The sequence below is a fragment of the Hylaeus anthracinus genome, unplaced genomic scaffold (assembly GCF_026225885.1).
Source record: "Hylaeus anthracinus isolate JK02 unplaced genomic scaffold, UHH_iyHylAnth1.0_haploid 11985, whole genome shotgun sequence".
NCBI classification, from domain to species: domain Eukaryota; kingdom Metazoa; phylum Arthropoda; class Insecta; order Hymenoptera; family Colletidae; genus Hylaeus; species Hylaeus anthracinus.
The window spans coordinates 6,906,630-6,928,387 of NW_026534333.1; the positions used below are offsets into that span (position 1 = coordinate 6,906,630).

General features: G+C 41.2%; 2 protein-coding genes across 4 annotated transcripts in view; both read right to left on the reverse strand.

Annotated features, from left to right (window-relative positions):
* LOC128886977 (potassium voltage-gated channel protein Shaw-like) overlaps positions 1-4,991 on the reverse strand; it is a 38,550-nt gene extending 33,559 nt beyond the window's left edge. Inside the window, exon 1 of the mRNA XM_054142306.1 lies at positions 4,980-4,991. The gene's annotated coding sequence lies outside the window, so the exon portion shown is untranslated. The remainder of the gene's footprint in view (positions 1-4,979) is intronic.
* A 2,432-nt stretch (positions 4,992-7,423) lies between these two features.
* LOC128886976 (potassium voltage-gated channel protein Shaw-like) lies at positions 7,424-20,054 on the reverse strand. Of its 3 annotated transcripts, XM_054142303.1 has the most exons (8): positions 19,054-20,050; positions 16,852-17,213; positions 14,919-15,371; positions 12,527-12,814; positions 10,737-10,946; positions 8,629-8,811; positions 8,286-8,539; positions 7,424-8,217 (listed from the first exon to the last, which is right to left on the reverse strand). In XM_054142303.1, the coding sequence occupies exons 2-7, from the start codon at positions 17,146-17,148 to the stop codon at positions 8,294-8,296; spliced, it is 1,677 nt and encodes a 558-aa protein (XP_053998278.1). In that variant the 5' UTR covers positions 17,149-17,213; positions 19,054-20,050; the 3' UTR covers positions 7,424-8,217; positions 8,286-8,293. The 3 variants fall into 3 exon arrangements, with proteins under 3 accessions (XP_053998278.1, XP_053998277.1, XP_053998279.1); XM_054142302.1 differs by having other exon boundaries at positions 7,424-8,539; XM_054142304.1 differs by lacking the exon at positions 7,424-8,217 and having other exon boundaries at positions 8,292-8,477; positions 19,054-20,054.
* Positions 20,055-21,758: the final 1,704 nt, after the last annotated feature.

Consider the following 21,758-nt stretch of genomic DNA (forward strand, 5'->3'; position numbering starts at 1 on the left):
TCTGATTTATCATCGCTTAATTGCGTTCTACGTGGAACTTTAAAACCAAGAATGTACAGCGATATTCCTACAATGTCAGGCAATATGCGAGAACGTATTACTAGCGCATGTTGTAATGTCAACTGGGGGATAATCAGAAATGCCATTCGATAGTTCATTGAACGCATGCAAAACGGTATTCGTGCGAGTAGTAGTAGCGAGTCCTTCGAATAAAGGAATTCAAGTGTTCGTGATAAATAGGACGCCTAATATGTTAAGAAACTGACAAGGGTGAATTCGATAAAATTGATCGTGTCCTTTGGAATCGATCGATGATGAAATAGGCATCCTGTGTCTTATGCCTCGAGACCAGTAAGGGTTCGGATTCGAAGAAGCTTCAGAACGAATTTGGGGCATTTGAAAAGTGATCGAGGCCAGGCTTAAGGGTAGGATTTGTTTCGTGCATTCGGTTAACGACCATTTCGAAAGTATGAAATCTTCCTATAGGCCGTTTTCCTGTTTCTATCTCTGTAAGTTATTCTAGTCATTCGCAGACACTGTATCTGTATCGCAATTATTATATTAAAGTGAACCAAAAGTTCGTGCGTTTTTTACGTTGCTTCAGTTTGCACAATTTTCCGAAGTCATTGAAGTTATTTTATATGCAAGTGTTATATGTTATTTTGTAGCTTTTGAAAAGCTCTTTCTTATTAGCTATATTAATTTATTGATCGTTTAATTTTTATTCGTTTTGCAAAATAAAGTAATTCCAAAATGGCGGAGAAACTAATCAGGCGGTTGATCAGTTTGTGTACAAAGACCAGGCATGTAAGGTTCCTCGCTGCTCGAGGGTTAATAACCCGAGGTGAAAGTATTGACTCGTATTCATAGCACTCGACAGACACGGATATATCGGGGTAGTAAGAGACTCGTTTATGAAATTTCTATTAGGCTCTCTCAATCGAGGCACTGTGTGAGTGTTGCAAGTAGACCAAGTAATTGAACTATAATGTCACTGGCAAGTCGTACTCGACGCTGATATCGACACTGGAGAAGCGTCTGAGAAATATTACTATTTAATTTATTTAAAACCATAGCTTCTCTCACACTTACGGCTACGAACAATTCTATTCAAAGAATATTTATAACGTGTACATTTTACACGTGCACTTAACGAAAATAGTGAACAGTCGACGGTAAAGTGTAAAATTGTCGGAACGTTGAACCCAAATTGAGGATAACTTTTGAGGAAATATAAACGTGCCTCTTGCACTTTTCTGAAAGCGTTTCAATTTGAAATGCTTTAACAGTAGTAAAAGCGCAGCTTTCAGAACTCGAGCTGCAACATCAAATTAAGGAAAGTAACGTGACGTAGCCGTGACAAGACGGCAGGCTGATCCCCATTTAGAATCAAAAGGATTCTCTTGCCTTTCATGTTCTTAGGTGGACGGTTAGACTGAATCTTTCGGATAACCTCAAGATGTAACGTCATGAGACAGCAATTAAGAGATTAAAGACGTTTTCAGTAATTTAACTTGCGAAAATCAATTATCCGCGGTGAAATAAGAAATTTGACAGAAGATCGGTTTGGTTGAATATTGAACCATCGATGGATATGGCAATTAAATCGAGAAACGGGCTTAATTGGCCAGTTCACGGGCTAGTTATCTTTCTAGTGTCAGCAAAGCTGTAATTTTCACGAACCCTGATCACCAATGAACCACTACAGTTCAACTGGCTTACTTTCCCCACCGAATCACCTCCCTCATTCTCGTAAATTAACGACCACAGTTTCTTTGTTAACGACAGAAGTCCGTAATTTATCTTGCTCTGATGATTTCTCCCCATTAATTCAGTCTCCTTTACTTTGAGTTACTTCATCGATTTCTTAATTCAACGCAACATTTATTATGCTCATAAATATTGATCAGAAACGATACTTTCCTTCGGTCCTACTTTTTTAAATTGATATTCGTTTAAGTAAATTTTTTACACTCAACGTAGACCATCGAAAGTTGTAAACTTAATTATGATGCTCGATATTATTTTTGGTAGATGAATTGATGCGAGAATACGGCTTATCGGTTGAAAATTTATTGCAACAGACGGATAAGATGGTGCACGGTAATTTCGGTGTAGTACCTGTTTCCGTTGCACCGTGAGAACTTGATCTTGAAAGTTAAAAATCGCAGCTGAATAACTCACAACTCTTGAACGTAATCTGCGTCTGGTCTGCGCCTGGCTTATTTATAGGCACATTCTACTTGCGGTCTCAGCGTACCGATACCACTTGTTTTGCTTATAAATCAGTACTATCAGCCGTTCGTAAGTTACAACACGTTTCGCGCAATGTTCTTCACGCGAAACAATGCGAATGTTTAAATTTTCATTGATGGTAAATTCACAGAGAAATAAAAGCATCGGTTCGTGTAAATATCACGGTGAAATGATCAAAATATTTGTACGAAACTGTGAGATTTAACAGAAATGATTGAGAAGTATCGCGAATTCAAAGTGAGTTTGTATTACGAAGGAAAACATTCCAAACGTTATTTTCTGTATTATATTCTGGTTTAATTAAATTTTTTAAATAAAGTTGATGCACTCGCAAGAGCTACTCAAAATATTTTTATTCGACGGATTTTAATTACTAGATGCATGTCAACGTGAATAATGTTTAAACACCTCGTAACGACAGGGTTAGGTCTGTAAACTATTGCACGACGCGTGTTTCACTCGTCACGATTCCGTCTACTGCTGTGAACGTTTCGTTTACGTAAATAGTGCAATATCTCGGCGGTAAACAAGAATATTACAGAAAGGTCGTGTTACAACAAGGGCGAGAGAAAACGGAAATATCGTTGCATGGTTGAATTAAATTCTCTATCTCAGAGACAGATGACGTTTAATGAAAATTAATGAAGCATAATACATAAAACGTTGTAGATATCGCTTTTCTATATCGCGTAGAGTACACGGCAAAAAATTGTATGGTCGAGGAATTAAAGAAACGGCTAAATAAATAATTGTTCGAAGCTTCATAGGTACGATGACCACACATTCCGGCTTACCAAGAACACTTCCGATTTACGTCCGTTGTTCCCGCGTTCCGTCCGGCTTGGCTCTATCTCGGATTTTACAGTTTTTAAAGAAGTATCACTATTAATAGTTGCACTACGCTAAGCTGGGATAGATTCGGTGGGCCACCACTGTGAGCGCATCCAGATTCCAGCATGGCGCTAGGAAAGAGTGTTTGGTTTGCGTGACAGTTTGTTTATGCGAGTTGCGACGAATGCGCGAAAGATAGAAATGAATGGGGTCTAAAAACACTCGTTGAGACCTGAACGGCTCGGTGTCCGTCCTGTAGCCGCTGTAATAAACCCACAATATTCTCTGTGAAAATTTATGAACCCTCGGTTAGCCTACATGGGTTAATATGGGTTCATGTGTTTTTGAAATTCGCAACATTTCCATATGAACAGGAGAAGTTTGGACCTGGAGGGAAAAAGTACGAAGCTCGGGGTTATGTAGTCTACCATGATACCATTATCCATTCTCCCGGAGCAAGGGTAGTTCACTTAGATCCCCAAATCGAAACTAACAATGTAATTCTGTATTTTGCAATATTTTGCTACATTTTGCTAAAAAATTCTCTATTTAGCAGTATTACACCCTACCTTGCAGGAATGTTGTGAATTTTACTGTGTATTGCTGTATTGTACCGAGTAGCTACATGAAGAATGTCGTTATATCTTGATGCATTATACTATTATATCTTGCGTTGTGGTCCGTGATGCTTGAATACTCTTTATTCTGAAGCTAACAAAACTTGATCCCACTTTGTACCTGCGATGTAACCAAGGGTTAATTCTTCTCGATCATCCAGAGGATATCGACTCGGTGCATAATGTAGTTTTACCTCGCTGACACTGTTGCGGTATAAACGACGGTATTCGTAGCACCTGCGTCTGGTCGATGCAGTAACGATTCGCGTAGACTCAGCCGGAATGTCTATGGAAATCGCCTGAACTCGTCGATAAGTCAACCAGCGGATCTGTGCCGCATTTATAGACGAAACGGGTGCCGTTCACGACTAGCTATCCGGCTTACTACGCGACAGCTTACGACACGGAACGCCGCGTTTAATCGATTACAAGTCGACACGAAACGCTAGTTAACCCTTGTTCCTCATCCGGCGAAAAATTTGCTGTGCTTCGCTGGCATATCTGCAACGACGGTGTACCGAACCGAGGATGACTTCGCGATGCACAAACTACGTACGTAGCATCGCGTATTTAAAGTTCTATAGGTATTTATTAGGTCGAGCAAAATATTCGTTCGGTTTGCGCCGACGATGTTCGATCCTTCCAAGTTTATATAAATATACACATGTATAAGTTTATTCATATACGTATTTATAATGAAAAATTCATTTGGTAATATCGAAACTATTATTTAATTTAGTCAATCGTCTTCGATAGACATGGAGAATACGAATGTTTACGAGATTGACTGTAGGCCTGTCTAAGAAAAATCGCGGTTTATTTGTACGTTAAAATTCTAACGAAATCTCTGGCTTACCAAATACAATTATCCTGCAAGGGTTCGCGTACAAGTTTCGTACCGTTCACAGACTTTACAAGTATTTCACGTATCAAGAGAATTCGATATCGTCCTCATTTTACGATTTCACTTCCGTAAACGACGATCGAGATTTCACCATTTCGCTAAACAGACAGCCCACCCGTTTGCATGCTCCCTGTATTTACACAGGAATCATTTCAAATATTTGCTCGGGTCTACGCGTCGTTCATCCTTCTTCCTTTAGCATTTTCGAGCACACAAGGTGTCACTAACAGCGCGGGGAAAATGGATTGTCGTTTGTTCGGGGCTGAATAATCGACACGAGGAACCTTGTTCACGGTAGAAAGTAACCTTTCGTCGTAAGTGCTCCAACTTTCGCGAGCTGTTACTTTGGCATTGTATAATTAAAATTATACCTTCGTTGATACAGTGGAATAAACAAGATTTTATTTTCTATCGTTTAGATCCTTGAATAGGAATCACAATAAACGAACGCGAAATATCGCACAGAAGAGGAACGATCGCATTACCAGAAACGGTGAAATATCATCTATTTGTTAGCGCGATATTGATGCATGGGAAGACCATTATTTATTTGGGTCAGGTATTGTGGGCGAAGGATATGTTACTCTATTAGATTATCTCGTAAACTGAACCATCGGTACATATACAGGGTAGGGCATTTGAAACAGTTTACCTGGATAAACGATATCGAAAGCTCTTTGATTTTACGAGGGACGTAACGTATCGATGTTTTTTGTTGGTTCCAAGGGGAAGTGCCCATATCATTTCAGGGTCGCTATTTTATATTTAAAAGGATATATCTCGGTTACGAATCGCTATTAACCGAGTGCGCGAATCATTAGAAATACCGTTAGATGTTGTACGTCGCATGTGATTTATGCATGACGTTGCACCGTCCCATTTCAGTCGAGTAACCATGCAGCTGTTGAACGAACGATTTCCAAATAGATGGAAAGACGATGTAGAATATATTGCCTGGTCTGCTCGTTCCCCAGACGTAAATACTTGACTCTTATTTTTGAGGCCACTTAGAAACATTTGTTTATTCGACGCCCATTGCCATGCGTTTAAATACTCGAAAACGTTTACCAGAAGGCTACCCACGAATTATACGAGATACCTGGAACGTTTCCAAGATCGATGATCTCCATGACAGAAACTTCGCAGGCTTGTAACGGGAGTCGAAGGTTATTTCGAGCACTTACTGCGACGGCAAGCAACCGTTCATAACTAACACATTGTTGACCGGCAATTTTACACAGAAGCGACTTCTGAAATAGATAACGCGAATGCAAACACAAGCTTACTCGTGACCGTCAACAATGTGTCAAATACAAAAATGTGACGGAAAAATAACGGCATCTGTAACTTTAAAAACTTGCCCCGTTCGAACTTAAAAAAGTGTCAAGTTCTCGCGGTGATCTCTCGCGATTCCTGAACTCCTGAAGCGATTCAAACTCGACAGATGTCTTCTCAGGGTTAACAGGGAGCGGAGTATCAACTTCCAGGTGTCCCCGAACAACGCGGGTCTGAGCAAAAGTCCTCCACTGATCGCGAAGGATTAAAGATCGAGCGAGCGAAGCGTAGTGGCAAGACAGAGAAAACCTCGGATGGCAGTGACGGGTCTGGCGAGCGTTTGCATGAAAGAAAATCGAGAAGAAAGGCGTCGAGGGTCGTTCTTATCCACCCCTTGTCCCTGTAATTCATCTGGACACGGCGACAGACGCAACGCCAAGATAAACCTGGCCTTAGAAAAGGCCAGACGAAGCGCATTTCCGGGTTAGCATCCGGGTGCGGCGGAAGAAGACCGCGGGTTACGGAAAGGAAGAAAATAACCGAAACATGAGGAGTCTGGAGCGATATGCGTGCGCGGGAAAGCTGCGTTTACTCGCGCACCACGTTAAAAGAGGCACAAAGGTATGGCCCGAGGGCCCCTGGCAGTGTCTAAAGGGCGAAGAGAGGATGGGCTAGGCACTCTGCCCCTGAGCAAACTGCCCTACCGGTCGATGGCTCGCGCTTGCGCAATGACGACACCCTAGCATCAGCCTTAGTTCGGTCTACGCGGCTCCGAGTCTTCTCGCGTTTGAATCGGTGATTAAAGTTTCACCTCGCTCCCTTTGTTTTCTTGTATTTTCTCCTTCGCGGTTAGGGATGGGGACGCTCGAACGCGGCGCAGGAAGTGCCCATGATTGGACGGCGAACGCCCATCCCGCCCCTCTTAACCGAAATTATCAATTTTTCAATCCTCGAGGTGTTTTCGAGTGCGTTTACACCTTTCGAGCAACGAGACTCTTAACACTTTATTTACCGGGAGCCTATTTATAAGCTTTTCAATTCCAGTATTTAACTTTTTCGAATTTATTTACTGTGTTGATGGTCGTCTACTTACAATGTTCAGTTTTTGTAAACAGACTTGGCTTTCAATGTACCTAGTAACAGTACGGAGGAATTATTGCCAGCCTAGATTGGTACATGCTACTGTAGAAGATTCTTTTTCTAAATAGCCCGATAAATAATGTGTTAATACAGTCAGTCCCATTGTTTATGAAATTTCTATTGGGCTCTCTCGATCGAGGCACTGTGAGCGTTGCAATAAATCAAGTAATTGAACTATAATGTTACCGAGTCACGCTCGAGACTGATATCGACACTGGAGAAGCGTCTGAGAAATATTAATTTAATATTACTATTTAATTTATCATTTACTATTTAAAAGCATAGCTTCTCTCACACTTATGGCTACGAACAATTGAGGGGTGTGCTGCAATAATCTCGGTAAAATACGAACCCTGCTATTGAATCGAACATTATTGTTGGGAAGAACTTTTATTTCCGAGGAAGGATGATTCCGAGGGAAATGGTTTAAGACTTGCACTGTTGCCGAGCGAAGTATAAACAAAGTACGGACCTCCGCGTAGAATTGAACGACGTAGCGCAAATAATTTCAAGTCGACCAACATCTACGCTCTCCCATTGTGCCGCGTTTCACCTACTTTCGTTTTTACTCCAACACGATTGATTACTCACCGTTCGGTAAATAGGTCGGTTATACAGAGACCCGGGCGATTGTGGTCATCTTTAGATTCAGCCATCCTTTATTTGAATTAAATTACTTTCGTTTTTACAGAGCCTTTCGAAAAAATCGACTATCACAACGGGTACCTTAATTATTTCATACAATCAAGTTAATCGAACAGATTGCTCTTACATTTATAACATTGATATTAATATTTCGTTCTTTCTACTTTCGATTTTCCTCCCTCCTGCGCGTGCAAGCCTCTACGTTATGTCTCTCGCTGGTTTAAGCACAGCTGGAGCGAAACCTGTGTCAACTCTGTTAGCTGGGCCGACGTTTATGCTTCGCCATTCGAGCGGATCTGAGACGTGTCCCCTTGAGCAAAGATATCACTTCGGAGAACAGACAGGAATCGCAAGCAGCTAAATTTGGGGCGGCTGGGTGGACGCTGTTGCACCGTTATGTGTTCATCAGGCAAGAACTGCTTCACCGTAAGCGGAGTTTGAACTGACTCATTGTCTTGATGCTGAACGCACCCGTTCGCCCTCAATTTCAACCCCTTTCGCCTGAAAGAGCCAATCTTGTGCAATCTTTTCCACGTGCCTTGGTTAACGCTGGAAGAGATTCAGCGAGTGTATTTTTTCGTTTTTATCTCGCGAGGAATTCTTGATTGTCTACAAACTGTTCGAATCAAATTTGCGTCGACTCTGGGTTTCCTGGCACGGCGACGTAAGCAGGAGGAAAGTCCTTGCAGGTTCCCATGAACGAATTTTCGTTTCTCTTGGCGTCCACTTCCATCGCGTTATCGACGATTCCATCAACTGCTTTACCATTTTTCACGGGATTGTCGGCGGTGAGGCGAGGAGAGTCCGTTCTGTCAGAATTTATGGTTCCCGTCACGGCTGAGTCTCGTGGTAAATTTATTACTATATTAGGCTGTTTCAAAAATTATTAGAATATTATCGCGCTTCGTGAGAACGTATAGCGTTCGATTAGAGATTAATTAGTATTATTCTTTATCGTACCTGCGAGTGTAGAACATTCTCGAATCCTATGGTCGCTGGCCTCGGTGCGAGCTGGCTGGACGGTGAACCGGGGTCATGATCGTGTTGAACGTCACTCTGAATCTGATAAATCGAAGATCTTGATCGTTTCGGCACCTCCGCCGGAAGTACCCTTCTCCTTTGTTTAGGCAACTTGCTGCGAGCCTGCGCACCCAATTTTTTTAGTCCCGAAAGAAATTATCATTGTCCATGGTATCTCCTTTGCAAACGCTCGACTGTAGTTTCGAGAAACGAAAGGATATGAACGCTGCACGCAAATTCCGGTCTTTAATTTTGACGGTGTTTTCCGAAGAACTCTCCAAGTGCCCCTCGCACGGGAACTTCCGAACTGCCCCGAGTTTACGAGTACCGAATTCCGCCCCAAGGGAATCTTGGTGAAGGTTTCGGACCGCGTTAGCGATCTGGAGATAACGTGGAATGCTCCAGCGTCAATTAATTGGTTATCACCATGGAACTGTTCTAGTCTCGAATACATACTCGGGGCGGTTCGAGATACGTGCGGAATATTGACACGGATGAAACTTCTTCGCGGGGGAAAGTTTCAAATTGGCTACTGAAGAGAGCAAAGTTTACATGTTGCGTCGGAATGAACTTCCGCTCCCGCGTTCTCCGTGGACACATATTCATTGTGTACAATCTCGGGGAGTCTCCGTAAACTTGATCCGATAAAAAAGGAAAGTCTTAACGTCGTTGCGAACTTTTTAACATAATAAAACTTGTACAACTATCGCGCGGTGCACGTTATACGCGCGTGTATCGAATATTAAAAATAGGTCGCGAAAATCCGTTCGAGGATGGATCGTTATTTTTGTATCGCGCTGAAACTTCTTTTTTGAACGAATCGTGAAGATACGTTCTCGGAACGCTTCCTCGAGATTCAGATCCGCGATAAATAATAACAGACAGCTTGGCGACGTCTGCGTGTGATCGTAACAAAGTTACCGTGTTGATTATCGCTATTTGATTCAGTGACTCTTCGGGCCATTTCGCTCGCGAGTGTTTCACGTGCCTGCACTCGCCGCGAGTGCTTTACAAACATTCCAATGGACCTGCGACTGGGATACACCCAATCAGCGACGGCACACAGCGTTGAACTGCTGATGTGATATCAAGTTGCACGAAACCTTTCTATTCCTTCGATGTCTATGTAGAACGACGGACGAGATGATTAATTGTAACTCGCTGAACAGGTCGCAAGTCTACATCGCGATAATGGGGCTACGGAACTGCCACCGTAACGGTTCACTATCTCAGTGGCTGGACCAGGGATTGGGAACGCTATCAAGATCTTGGAGATCAAGTACCCCACCAATCCTAACATTTAGAAGAGCCTGGAGTTAACACTTTCGATGTCTTCGTTCAGTTTGATAATGTCACTTTAGGCATAAAGAAGTCCGTCAGATGAATTGATACTCTTAGTCTCTGCATCTCGCTTGATATCATCGCCTTGACCATACAAATTGCCCTGCAATGCTTCGTGTAACACTGGACCAGCATCCAGGATAGTGAAAATAATCGAAGAGTTGAAACGTCTGTAGTGGAAAATGTCAATACAGGCTTGGGTCTGGATTGATAGCAGAGGATTGGAAACGCTATCAAGATCTTGGAAATCGAGTACCCTGTTAATCCTAACAGAAGGGACAGGCATTAATACTTTCGATGTCTTCGACGTTATCAATCCTTGGACATAGCGAGTCGTTTGTAATTGGACCAATATCAAAGGAACCCATCAAACGAATTAACACTCTCGCATCTCGCTTGATATCATCGCTTCGAGCAGAGGAATCGTGCTGGAATTCTTGGTACCGGTAGACCAGCATCGGGTCCACTGTACCAGCATCCAGGATAGCGAAAACAATCGGCGAGTTCAAACGTTTGTAGTGGGAAATGTCAATATGGTAGAGGATTGGAAGCTTCGTGTATACGCAGACGTTGAAAGCTTCCTGAACCACTATTGTCTCTGCAACGCTGTACCGCTCGATTAACCCCAACTTACGCGATAAGTTGAAATTCTACTCTTTGATACTTTGAAAGATCGAATAAGGTGCAGTCGAAGATGAGATACAAACCTGAGTGTGGGAGTAAAACATGGAGAAGTTACTGACGATGACTGGGATCGGAAGGGCAATGGCCAGGACTCCTGTAAGGGCGCAGAGTCCACCGATGAACTTTCCAGGGAAAGTTTTTGGCGTCATGTCCCCGTAACCAACAGTCGTCATGGTAACCAACGCCCACCAGAGACCATGCGGTATACTGTCGAAGTCATTCTCCGGGTTATCCTACAGCCAAAGATAACATAGTGTGATATCCGAAAAAATGAGCGACCCTAAAATGCGTTATTTTACATACGAACGAACTTTCACTGGAACTAAAAATAAGTCGGTGAAATATCCCTTTTCGGTAAGATATACAATGACCTATATTTTTCGGGAACAAATTTAGTTAAAAGCACCCATAAATATATCAACGGTATTCATAGCGGTAAAGGCCAGCTCGAAACTCGATCTATCCCGAAATCTAACTTGTGCACCGCGAACCATTTCAATCTACAGCTGGATTTTTCCGAATAAACAACCCGATCTGTTAAATGTTTAAAAAGTATCAAATTATTTTCGTAAGCCGTGATTTATGAAATAGCTTTTCTCTCGTAAATTGCGAGCGAAATTAGCACCGAGATGCGCTTCGTTTTTCAAGAAGAAAGTCTCTAAGCATTTGTCAAGAGTACGTGTTACTTGACCCGATGGAAAGTTTTTCCGTTTTTATGTAGGAAGTCGTATCGAGTCGGGTGTTTGTTTTGAAGATACCGGATGCATCGAGCAAATGGAACAGAGAAAGCATTTTAGCAGTTGAAAAATAAAAATGGTGCAGCGGAGACGGTTTGCGTCAACGTAATGCGGGTGTGATAAAATCGACGACGGTTTCTACTGCTTGCAATCGAATAAAATACTATTACAAGATAAAAATTCGTTTAGGTAGATATTATTCACTTGGTATTTTCAATTTTTTTCCGACACGAAAAATCAAAGCTTCCCGGGTTCGATCTAAAATTACGTGTCACTTTAGACGTAGCGTTTGCAAATGCGTCGAGTGGTTTGGTGACGGGAATGAAACTAGGAAATGGACTACATGTCAGCACTGTGGAATACGTTTCTCTCCATTACTTTTTCTTTTCTAACAAATTTCGCGTCGATGGTCCAACTGAACGTGTACGAATCGTGATTTCGCATTTTCTTTAATTTAATTTGACCCGGTCAGTCCCGAATGAATTGCTTCGATACAAAAATATATTGCGAATAATCAAATAAAAATATAACGATAGAGAAACAATTAATATTTCGTTTATCGATAGCCTGGCAAATGAATTCTTCGCTTTTCTTCAGGTGTTTCGGAAATGTACGTGCGTACATAACCGTTCCCCTGATTCTGGACACTTCCGTCTCGCTTTACAATCTATTTAATTCCACGATTTCTGAATCGGATTGACCGTGGCGGCAACGGCATTATTTGAAGTTTATCCTCGTCCTTCAACTGTTCGAAACAAGCCCGACATACTTTCGAAGTATGTTTGGGCTCATTATTTTACATTGAAAATAAAGTTTTCTCCTACAAGTTTTTTTTATAATGACACTGCATGTTCTTTACGAGTATCCAAATACTATTCTCCCTAAGGTATTCCATATTCTGTGCTTTATTTATTTAAACACTTTTCAATCATTACGTAATCACTTGCATGTTTAACCGTGTATGTGTTCTACGAATCCACGACAACGATTTCATATTTTTCTAAGCATTCAAATAATATTTATGGTCAATAGCGTCTATCCGTCGTGCTAATTCTTTTTTCTTAAAACAAACTTACTTGAAGACGTTCAGCGTAGAAGATGAGGCTAGCGAAGACAACAATGCCCAAGACGAGAAAGAAGACCAATAGCGCCAGTTCCTTGGCGGACGCTTTGAAGGTGTGAATGAGGATTCTAAGCCCCGGAGAGTGCCTCGTCAGCTTGAAGAGCCGCAGGACTCGGGCTATCGACAGGACCTCCAGGTACAGGCTAGACTTGGTTAAGAACTCGGTGTAGAAGCTCAGCGTCGCGGTCAAGTCAATCACGTTTACTGGCGACGCGGCGAATCGCTTCAAACTGGGGCTCACCTAACGAATTTTAATTTAATTCTTTAAACCAAGCCATTTTTTATTCGCGTCGTATCAATTCTTCACGCTTGGACACGATTTTCGATCAAAGAAAAATCAATGCAAGAGATCTGTGCAACACCCGATTGCATTATTCTTTAGTTCCGAAGAATAAACACGTACGTTTCCTGATAAATCGTAATTGACATCTATGAATCAGTAACGAACTTCTGACCTGGCCCGGAGGGTTAACTTCCGAAAGAGGCGCGCTTTCGACCGAATGGACCACCCATCAAACTGAAACTCACCAGCAGACCAGCCAGATTGGCCTGCAGGTATGTGTGAACAGTGTTCGAGGATAACTGAAATCGGAGATCTGACAGCCTCGAGCTTAGCTAATCGAAGTTAAGCCCTGACCGTCTGTCTTTTTTCCTGAGTGTTGGGGTCGGAAGTTGGAGGGTTTGCAAGCTCCCTTCGCCGTTACTGGACGCGTACGACCCTATCTATATTTGAATCCTACATGTCATATGAATTAAAAGAGATTCGAGATCTCGTTAGAGTCTAAGTTATACAGTGGGTGTAGAAAGTATTCGTACACCGATCAATTTTCAAAAAAAAACTATGTAAAATTGTAATTTATTAACTTATTTTTTATGAACAATGACATTTTACATATTCTTGGAAATCTCTAGAATAAGATAGATTACAAAAATAAATAGGTATTTATGTTTTATAATTATTGTAACTCTTCTAAGCATTAAATTAATTAAATTATTAGTTATTCGAAGTGGGATCTTCTTCAATTCCTCCATTAGAGCCATTTTTAAAAGTACTTTACTGGAAATTTGATGTTTTCTATATTCGTACGGAGCGATAAACTAATGTGTTTACGTTACAAACTCTACTGTAAATGGTTCGTCATAAGAATCGTACAAATACTTATTGCTTCTATACCGTTACCCACTTTTCGCATGTTTTTGTTAATTTCACAAATTATATCAACTAGTAAATGTTTGGACTATATCTATCTCAGAGACTTCCGAGAATATGTAAAGTATCATTGATTATACAAAAAGAAGTTAAGAAACTACAATTTCACACAAAAGTTTTTTGGGAAATTGATCGGTGTACGAATACATTCTACACCCACTGTACCTACCGTCAACTGTAACCGATACGTCGTTCCGTAGAATTTCAATTATTCTTCCAAAATACTCTTGGCATTTGATCATTTATTATAGGTGATAGTAATATTCGTGTTCGGTAGCTTTGTCTTTCCACGAGCTTCCTCCGTATTTTTTAAACAGAAAATTGCCTCGTAGCCTGAGAAATTTAACCACAGCTCGTATAGTTGAAGAACCTCGTAGATAGTTCACGAGATAACCAAACCATATCTCAAGGATGATTCATGGTCTTGTTTCATAAAGTGCTCAATCGAGAGCCTGCTGTCGGATTGCAAGCTCCCCTACCTATTTACTAATTGTCCGAGAAAGTTCGCGTAACCAGAAACAATGGCTCGAAAAGTTTTCACCGAAATTTTCCTGGATACAACCCGAAGAATAGTTACAGACGAGGGTCTGTTACGCGTGATCCTTGTTCCGCCCGACAGTATCACGAACAGCTTATGTTCCCCTTCGCGCGGTATGAAAGATAGCCTTTCGTCGGAGATCGTGTTGGTCCTCGAGGAGCCAACGGTGTGTCGTGATCAGCCGGACGAAATGATCGACGGGGAAGAAATAGATTTCATTACTTTGAAAGAAAGCACTGATAGAAATGAGAGTAATTACGACAGTGATTGAGCGATCTAAAACGAGGGACACGTATCTCTTTTAGCTGCGATAACTCGATCTTAAGAAGCGAAACAAGTTTCAAGCTTTAATGCTATCTTGGAAACTATCGCAGATGCATGGAAGCTTTCTCAACAAATTCTTCTTCTTTTTTTCAGCTAAATATAACGTTTACCCGTTTATTTAGTTTTCATTCTTAACTAGATACCAGGTGAAAGTTGAAACGACTCTTCAAGCATTGAAGTATCATCGTGATCAATCACCATTTAGCGTTAGTCATTCGACAGCCCAAGTGTTCGCAGTCTATCGAAGCGTAAAAGCGAGAGTTTGATACGTACCAAACAGCGAAGAGTAATCTCCAAAGTGAACCACGCGTTGCACGTATGTTCGAGGTAAAATAGCACGGGGTAAGAGTCGACGTCATCTTCGCTCCAAACCGATTCTGATCCCAACAATTCACCGTACCGTTGATTGTTCCTCGACCGTTTCGAGGCCGTGTAACTCTTCAGGCAAAAGCAGAGAACCGAGAGGCAGATGAAGAGTATAGAAACGCAGGCTATGCACTTCGCCATGACGGAGGAATACGGTTCGTCGAAGAGAGTCCAGATTCTTGGTCTCAGCCTCTGCCATTTCGACAACGTCCCTCTGTTGTAGGCCTCCTCGAACCCATAAATTCGCGCGATTTCCTCATCGCTGAGCTTCTCACCTTCCACGTCTAACTTGTCGAGGATTGCCAACGTCGCCTGAGTGTCTCTGTGAATGCTGTACGTGCTCCAACAACACGGTTCTACCTGCAATGTTAACGTTCATCGAGGTCACCATCCCTTGCTCATTGTACAAGGTAAGCAATGAGACCGTACACGAATATTTTCTGGATAGTACACGTTTGTTTTATCGATCGTATACCTTAATAACCGAGTTAGTTTTTATTGGTACAAGATACCGTCTGCCGAGCAATTGTACCGTTTTACATGTCCGACCAAGCACGGTCCATACCTACTCCACTGTCCGGCTAGTAGAATTATACCGTATCCGGTCAGACGCGCAGAATTCTTTTATACATGTTTTGCTACTATCTGATTCCTATCCAATATACTTTACTCCGTAACTGGAGAACTATATTAGATTTCATATTCAAAGGTTAATGAGACATTTAGTCTCGTAAGTAACTACTAATCTACACCTTGTGAACGAACACTGCTCTTACACACAGCCATTCATTGAACTACCTACCATCCTCAATTTTAATCTGTTTGACTTACAATCTCGTTAATTTCGTACCCCATTCCTTTTCAACGATTCGTTCGTTAAAAATAAAGAAGGGGTAAATGTCTATCGATTAATTGATAGAAATTAATGTCATACGTTCGAAAGACATTTTCGGTATTAGTTTGACGATTCGATTATCACATCTCGCGAAGGTGCAGGAAATATTAACGCGAATAATTCTTTGTCAGCCGACGTTATCCTCCTAACGAAAATACATGCGCCACAGTCAACTAATAAACGGAGCTTTCTCCTCTACAATGCCGGAAGGTCTTGTATAATGAATTACATTCGCATCGGATGAATCTATGAGTGCATCACCCAGGCGGTTTCGTCATATGGATTTTCTCCAGGGATCTCGTTATTTACATGAACGTGGATACCTTTCTAAAAAGCGAGTTCATCAAAGCGCGATTCGCCGAGATGGGTGTCTGCTGACGCAACCAGTTCGTTAGTTATTAGCGATCGCGAACCATAACGATGCTACAATTACTACTAGCGAATTCACTGGAAAATTGATAGTGTTTAAATTAATAAATTATAACACGGTCCTGCAACTAGTTAATCTTAAATGTAGATGAAAAATTTGAGGAGAGGTTCGTTCCGCGAAAGGTCGTGACGCATAAAGCCCATCCGAATTCGAAATCAAAGCTAATAATATGACTTTGTGTAATTCAACCTGTCGTCGAACAAACATTTCCGACCAGTTGACTCACCAGCGGTTGCACGGTTTGTGCTTTCCACGCGAGACATTTTCCACGGGATCAAAGCACAATCGTACTCTCAGCCAGAAAATTGACAGGCAAACAACGTTCGTTACGCGAGAGTGTTGACATTGCTATAAATTCATTTATTGACGTCTATAATACATGGAGAAATGATGTTTGGTGTAAATTCCAATTGATAAAGCGATCTTTGGACATTGATTCAAAATTTTCCATGGGACGTACAAAGAGAAATAACTGTTAAGTTAACAGAAATGCAATCGGTGAGCTTGAAACGAACCTGGTTGGAGTCCAATCCCCAAAAGTCGAGCTCCTCCTCGAAAAGTGGTCCGCAAACGTCGGTTGGGTAATGAAGCTTCCCCGTGCGATAGTAATTCAACACTTGGGCGAAAACACCTGGATGCCGGTCGTAGAAGTATTCGTTTAAAACTGGGTCGTAATTGACCAATGCTTCCGTCAAACGCGATAGCCTGGTGGCTGGTATTTTTTTGAGGGTCGACTTGTACGTTTCATGGCGTACGCCACCAACGTTTAGGATCACTCTGTCGTTCCATCTGCTGTCATCCAGTTTCCTCATCCTCCCGAATTCCTCTGAATCACATGGTAGAAAGAAATGCTTCTTTTTTATGTCACGCGCCAGAACTGGAAGAATCGTGGAATAAGAGTGAACGATTTCGGTGGAAAAAAATAGTCATCTTTTAAAAACATAACTGGGTCGTATCTCAAAGAGAAATGCAGAGAAAACGTGACAGAATGTCTCTCTATTTGTTACCGCGAACTTGGAGAATTTCGAAAATGTAAAACGAAAATTTAAACCGTATTCGCAGAAATATGTTACGAAACAAATTCGTTTGAACTATGTATATATACAATTGATGGAGAGTTATAAACGGATTTCGAATATAGTTTAGTGTTTTTGTTTGTCCACAATTGCACACGCTGTTACAATCGTAAAATACAATTACTCTTTATATGATTGCTCGGAATATTTTACATTTATACATAGTAGGTTCACTAAATCGTCACTTGGAAACATTTTCCATTGGTTCGAATATGCATGGAAAGCTTTAAAATACACGCAAATAAAATTATTATACGGTTGATCGTATGTATGTTTCAAATTACTCTGAATATTTCTATAAGTAATTCATATTTCGCGCGGTTAATTAGGCGCCATCTAGCGATGAACAGGCCGAACTATTCGGAGTATGGTCAGCGCCTCTATCGGGAAAAGACTCAAGTTTGTCCTCAATAGTTCGTATTTTCACGTCTAGATGGCGCCACTCAATGGTAAATTACCGACAACTATCGGTACATTACCATCATGTCGGTAATTACCATCTAAAAGCGCCATCTAGCGGTGAAAACGGAACTATTGAGAACAAACTTGCGCTGACCATACTTCGAAAATTAGTTCGGACTGTTCATCGATAGATGGCGCCTAATTAACCGCGCGGAATTTGAATCAGTTAAAGAAACATTAATTAACTATGGATACGATCAACTGTGTAATAGGTAGCTATTTAGTCGAATAAACAACACATGAACATGTTGTGAATACACAGATGTTTAAAGGGTATTTCCCTTAAATTACTTTATATGTTTGTACAGTAGAACTGTAGTTGTTATACGTAAATAGTAATTTTTTATCCTTGTTAACCCTGTTAGGTGTTTAAAAAAAAAATGTAAATTATAAAAGAAATAAACGAGAAGTAAACAACGACGACTGAACTTCGTAGCCATGTTAAAAAGCACGTTAAATTTATTATAGATATTTTGCAATCACGAATCTATAATACAAATAATGGTTTTAATAGGTCAGGAATGTTTACTATTTGGAATTTTCTCAAATGCATTCCATTAATTTGATCAGAAACAATCGAACAATCGATCTAACAATACACCGCCTCAAAGACTCGCCCTGTTCCATTTCTTAACAACGGTAAATTTCCACAATCATCGATGTAAACCATTCTCGTAACGAGTCTCTATAAATGACAAAAATAGGCGTCTATATCCAGATTCGTTTACTCGATACCCAAGGTGACTCTATGCACCATCGTCGCAGCATATACTCAACGAATTTTTTATACCGATTTCTTTGCGAATCAACTCCAATTTAACCACTTAATTCCTGAATTACTTTATTTATCATATTATATTTTTTTTTTTCAAACACGCGGCGATGTTTCCTATCATCGATAACAGAAACATGGAAAAAGTGGGAAACTACAAAGCTGCAAAGTTTGGTACAACAGCCGTGGTTTTCATGCTCCTGTCAATATTTGTCGTATACATATCGCATTTGATTCCATTTCTGATAAAAGCAATAAAATGTAGCAAACGTTATTGGAATTCTGCGTTCGAAACGAAACATTTTCATTCGAAAGCAAAGTGCGACAAGAGAACAATCTAGTGCCAACAAAGATTAAAATTTATCCCGGTAAATAAAAAAACTCTTTTCTAAAAGAACTTGACTTACCAACAGTCCGTCGAACGTGTCAACGAAGGCTTCATGTCTTCGTCAATTTCACACCATTCCGTAACTTTTCATTCATAAAACTCTTCTTGTTTGAAAGATCTACGATGATGTTCACTTCGCGATTCGAATTCACAGACATTTCACGTCGAAGACGGTATCGATGTGTCTTCGTGGTTGCTCGAAGACTATCGCTGTCTCGGTGGGGATTAAGAAACGACCAGTTCCATTCCAGTTCTATAAATTTAGCAATGTTTATTTGCGCGGCGCGCCGCAAACGTTCAAGCTCCCACGGATTGGGTAAAAGATCAGCGAAATCGCTCCATTCGGGAAACGAATTGCGAAATATTTGCTTTACCATCAAAAGTCGTTCACCGATTCGTCTGCGTTAAAATTAGTCGAGCCTCAATGAGATCCTCGAACGCCTGACGCGCCACGTTCGCATCGATAACGATCCATTACAGAAGCGAAACGTGCACCAAGGGAGGCTCCAATTTTTCCACCCGGAACGAGAAGCAATTCTTGGAAAAGAAAAGTAATAAAATTAACCGATAAAAGAATATTTTAGTAGGCACTAGGAGGAGTATCGGGACGACCTAGAGCCATACTTTTTTTTTTTTCTTTTTTTTTTGACCTAGCAAGCTGATAAGCAGAGAAACATTTCTCAAATAAAACGCTACGGATAAAAAGCATTCCCGAGTTCTTTGAAAAGCAATGATTCAGCGCTGTACAAAATCAGATAACAATTTAATGTTTCTTGAACTTGTCGAATCTCGTTATTTCCGAGAACGGAAATCGTAAATTTCGCGTTGTTGCGATGAAAATATTTTATTTAGGCTCCGATCGAAAGAATTTATTCTCAGAAAAAATTCCTTCGTCGTATATCAATTGAAAAGATGCCGCTGAAGCATCTATCAGCCCACTGAGTCGCAACAGGGAAGCTCGTGAATTTGAACAGGTGCCGGTAATCCTAACTCCCTAAGTCGATACGTCGAAAACGCGTCCAAGCCACGGAGTTTCCGACCTATGTGCAGAAAATTCTCTATTACGGAAGCTATCGAGAGAAACGACCATCTCATCGTCAGACCTGACCAACATTCATAGTCTTTGAAGAGATCCATCCAACTCTTCGGATTTCGAAAAGAAGTAATAAATATTATTAGATCCTTAGCAAACTTTCCAACGAAATCGCCAAAGGAAGGTCCGAATCTATCGATTGTATCTCTCAGCGAGAAAATTAGACCGTTTTGTGCTGGCGTCTGTATCGGGTGTCAGCTATATCATGCGCCGTTTTTCCTCGAGTAGGCGTGCACGTCTGGTTCTCGCGTAGGCGTCGATGCTTCAACATCCACCGCTGGTTGATGACGTAGAACATGGTCTTTTCAACCCTAGCCTGATATCCCGCGACCAATACCCCCTTTTTTTCGATTGTCGGACAGCTGGTTCGTTTGTAGGCGGCGTGTAACGCTTTCCGTATCTTTTGTTAAACGCGGTGACGTTCATTGATTGCTGCAAGCGCAAACGTCTTTCTTTCGCGAAGATTGGATCAATTACGACGTAGCCCGTACAGTTCTTGCGATGGTTCTTTCCTTTTGTTATCGCTGAAAATCGAGGCTATTTTTCAGCAAACTGTCATGCATTAGGCTGCCTCGAAAACAGTTGCTCCGTTACATGTCCAGAGTGTAGGAATCAAATGACTTTCAAACGATTTGCAGTCTGACAACGTATATTTTATCGTCTGACTTTTAAAAACTTTCTCGACCGAACTGAACTCCGAATTATTATAAATAACAAATCACATCGCGTTCCCACGAAACCGTTGCATTCACGGATACACTCACACACACTTATCCTCGTATTATATATCACACTCCTACAAGAGTAATATCTATAATAGGCTGTTGCTTTTAAGATTATGGGTAGTAAGAAAGCAAGTGCGTAAGAAAGAAAGAAATATTTCCGAAGAACAAACGTAACGTGATTGATAATGTATATTATATACAGAGTGACCCAAAGGAAATCCGCTATATCGATATCTTTCTTAGTTTCAATAATAGGGAGGAGTTGCTTCAAGAGGAACACGATATCGCGTCAATACTTTTTTCATCATCGAAGGCGTGGTGGACGTTTGAAGATCAATTTCATTCTCTCCATGGAATCACCAGTGTTTTTATAACAGAATTCGTTGAAGTGTTTTCAAACTATTCTGGTTCGAAAGCAACGTTAGAATAATGCTTGTCCGATAGGATAATGTCTCCAAATTATGGGAAAGTTGTCGGTAAGTATTTTTGGAGTCACGTAACAATGGCACCTGCAGCCAAATTTCAGGAACCAGGCAAAATTATGCGAAAACATACAGAAATTTAACTAAAGAAAATACCAGAAATCATATTTCAAAGCACAGCCGAGTTCATCAAGGTCTCCTCCTGTTCCACCCCCTTTCAGATTCGTCGCTGATGAAATGTAAATACTTTCAGACTGCGAAGCGAATTCCCACGAGCAATGCCTACCACCTAACGACTGCTGAAATATTGGCAGCGCAAACGCTCCACGGCGCGTAAGGACGAAAGAAAGAACGCAAACAGTGAGTCGTGAACTCCCTCCATCTTCCAACCCCTCGCGATTCCCTTGGCGGTAACTGCTACTGCGATCGCTCGTCTCAATTTCCTCCACGCATTCACCATCGCCACCATCAATTCATCCCTACC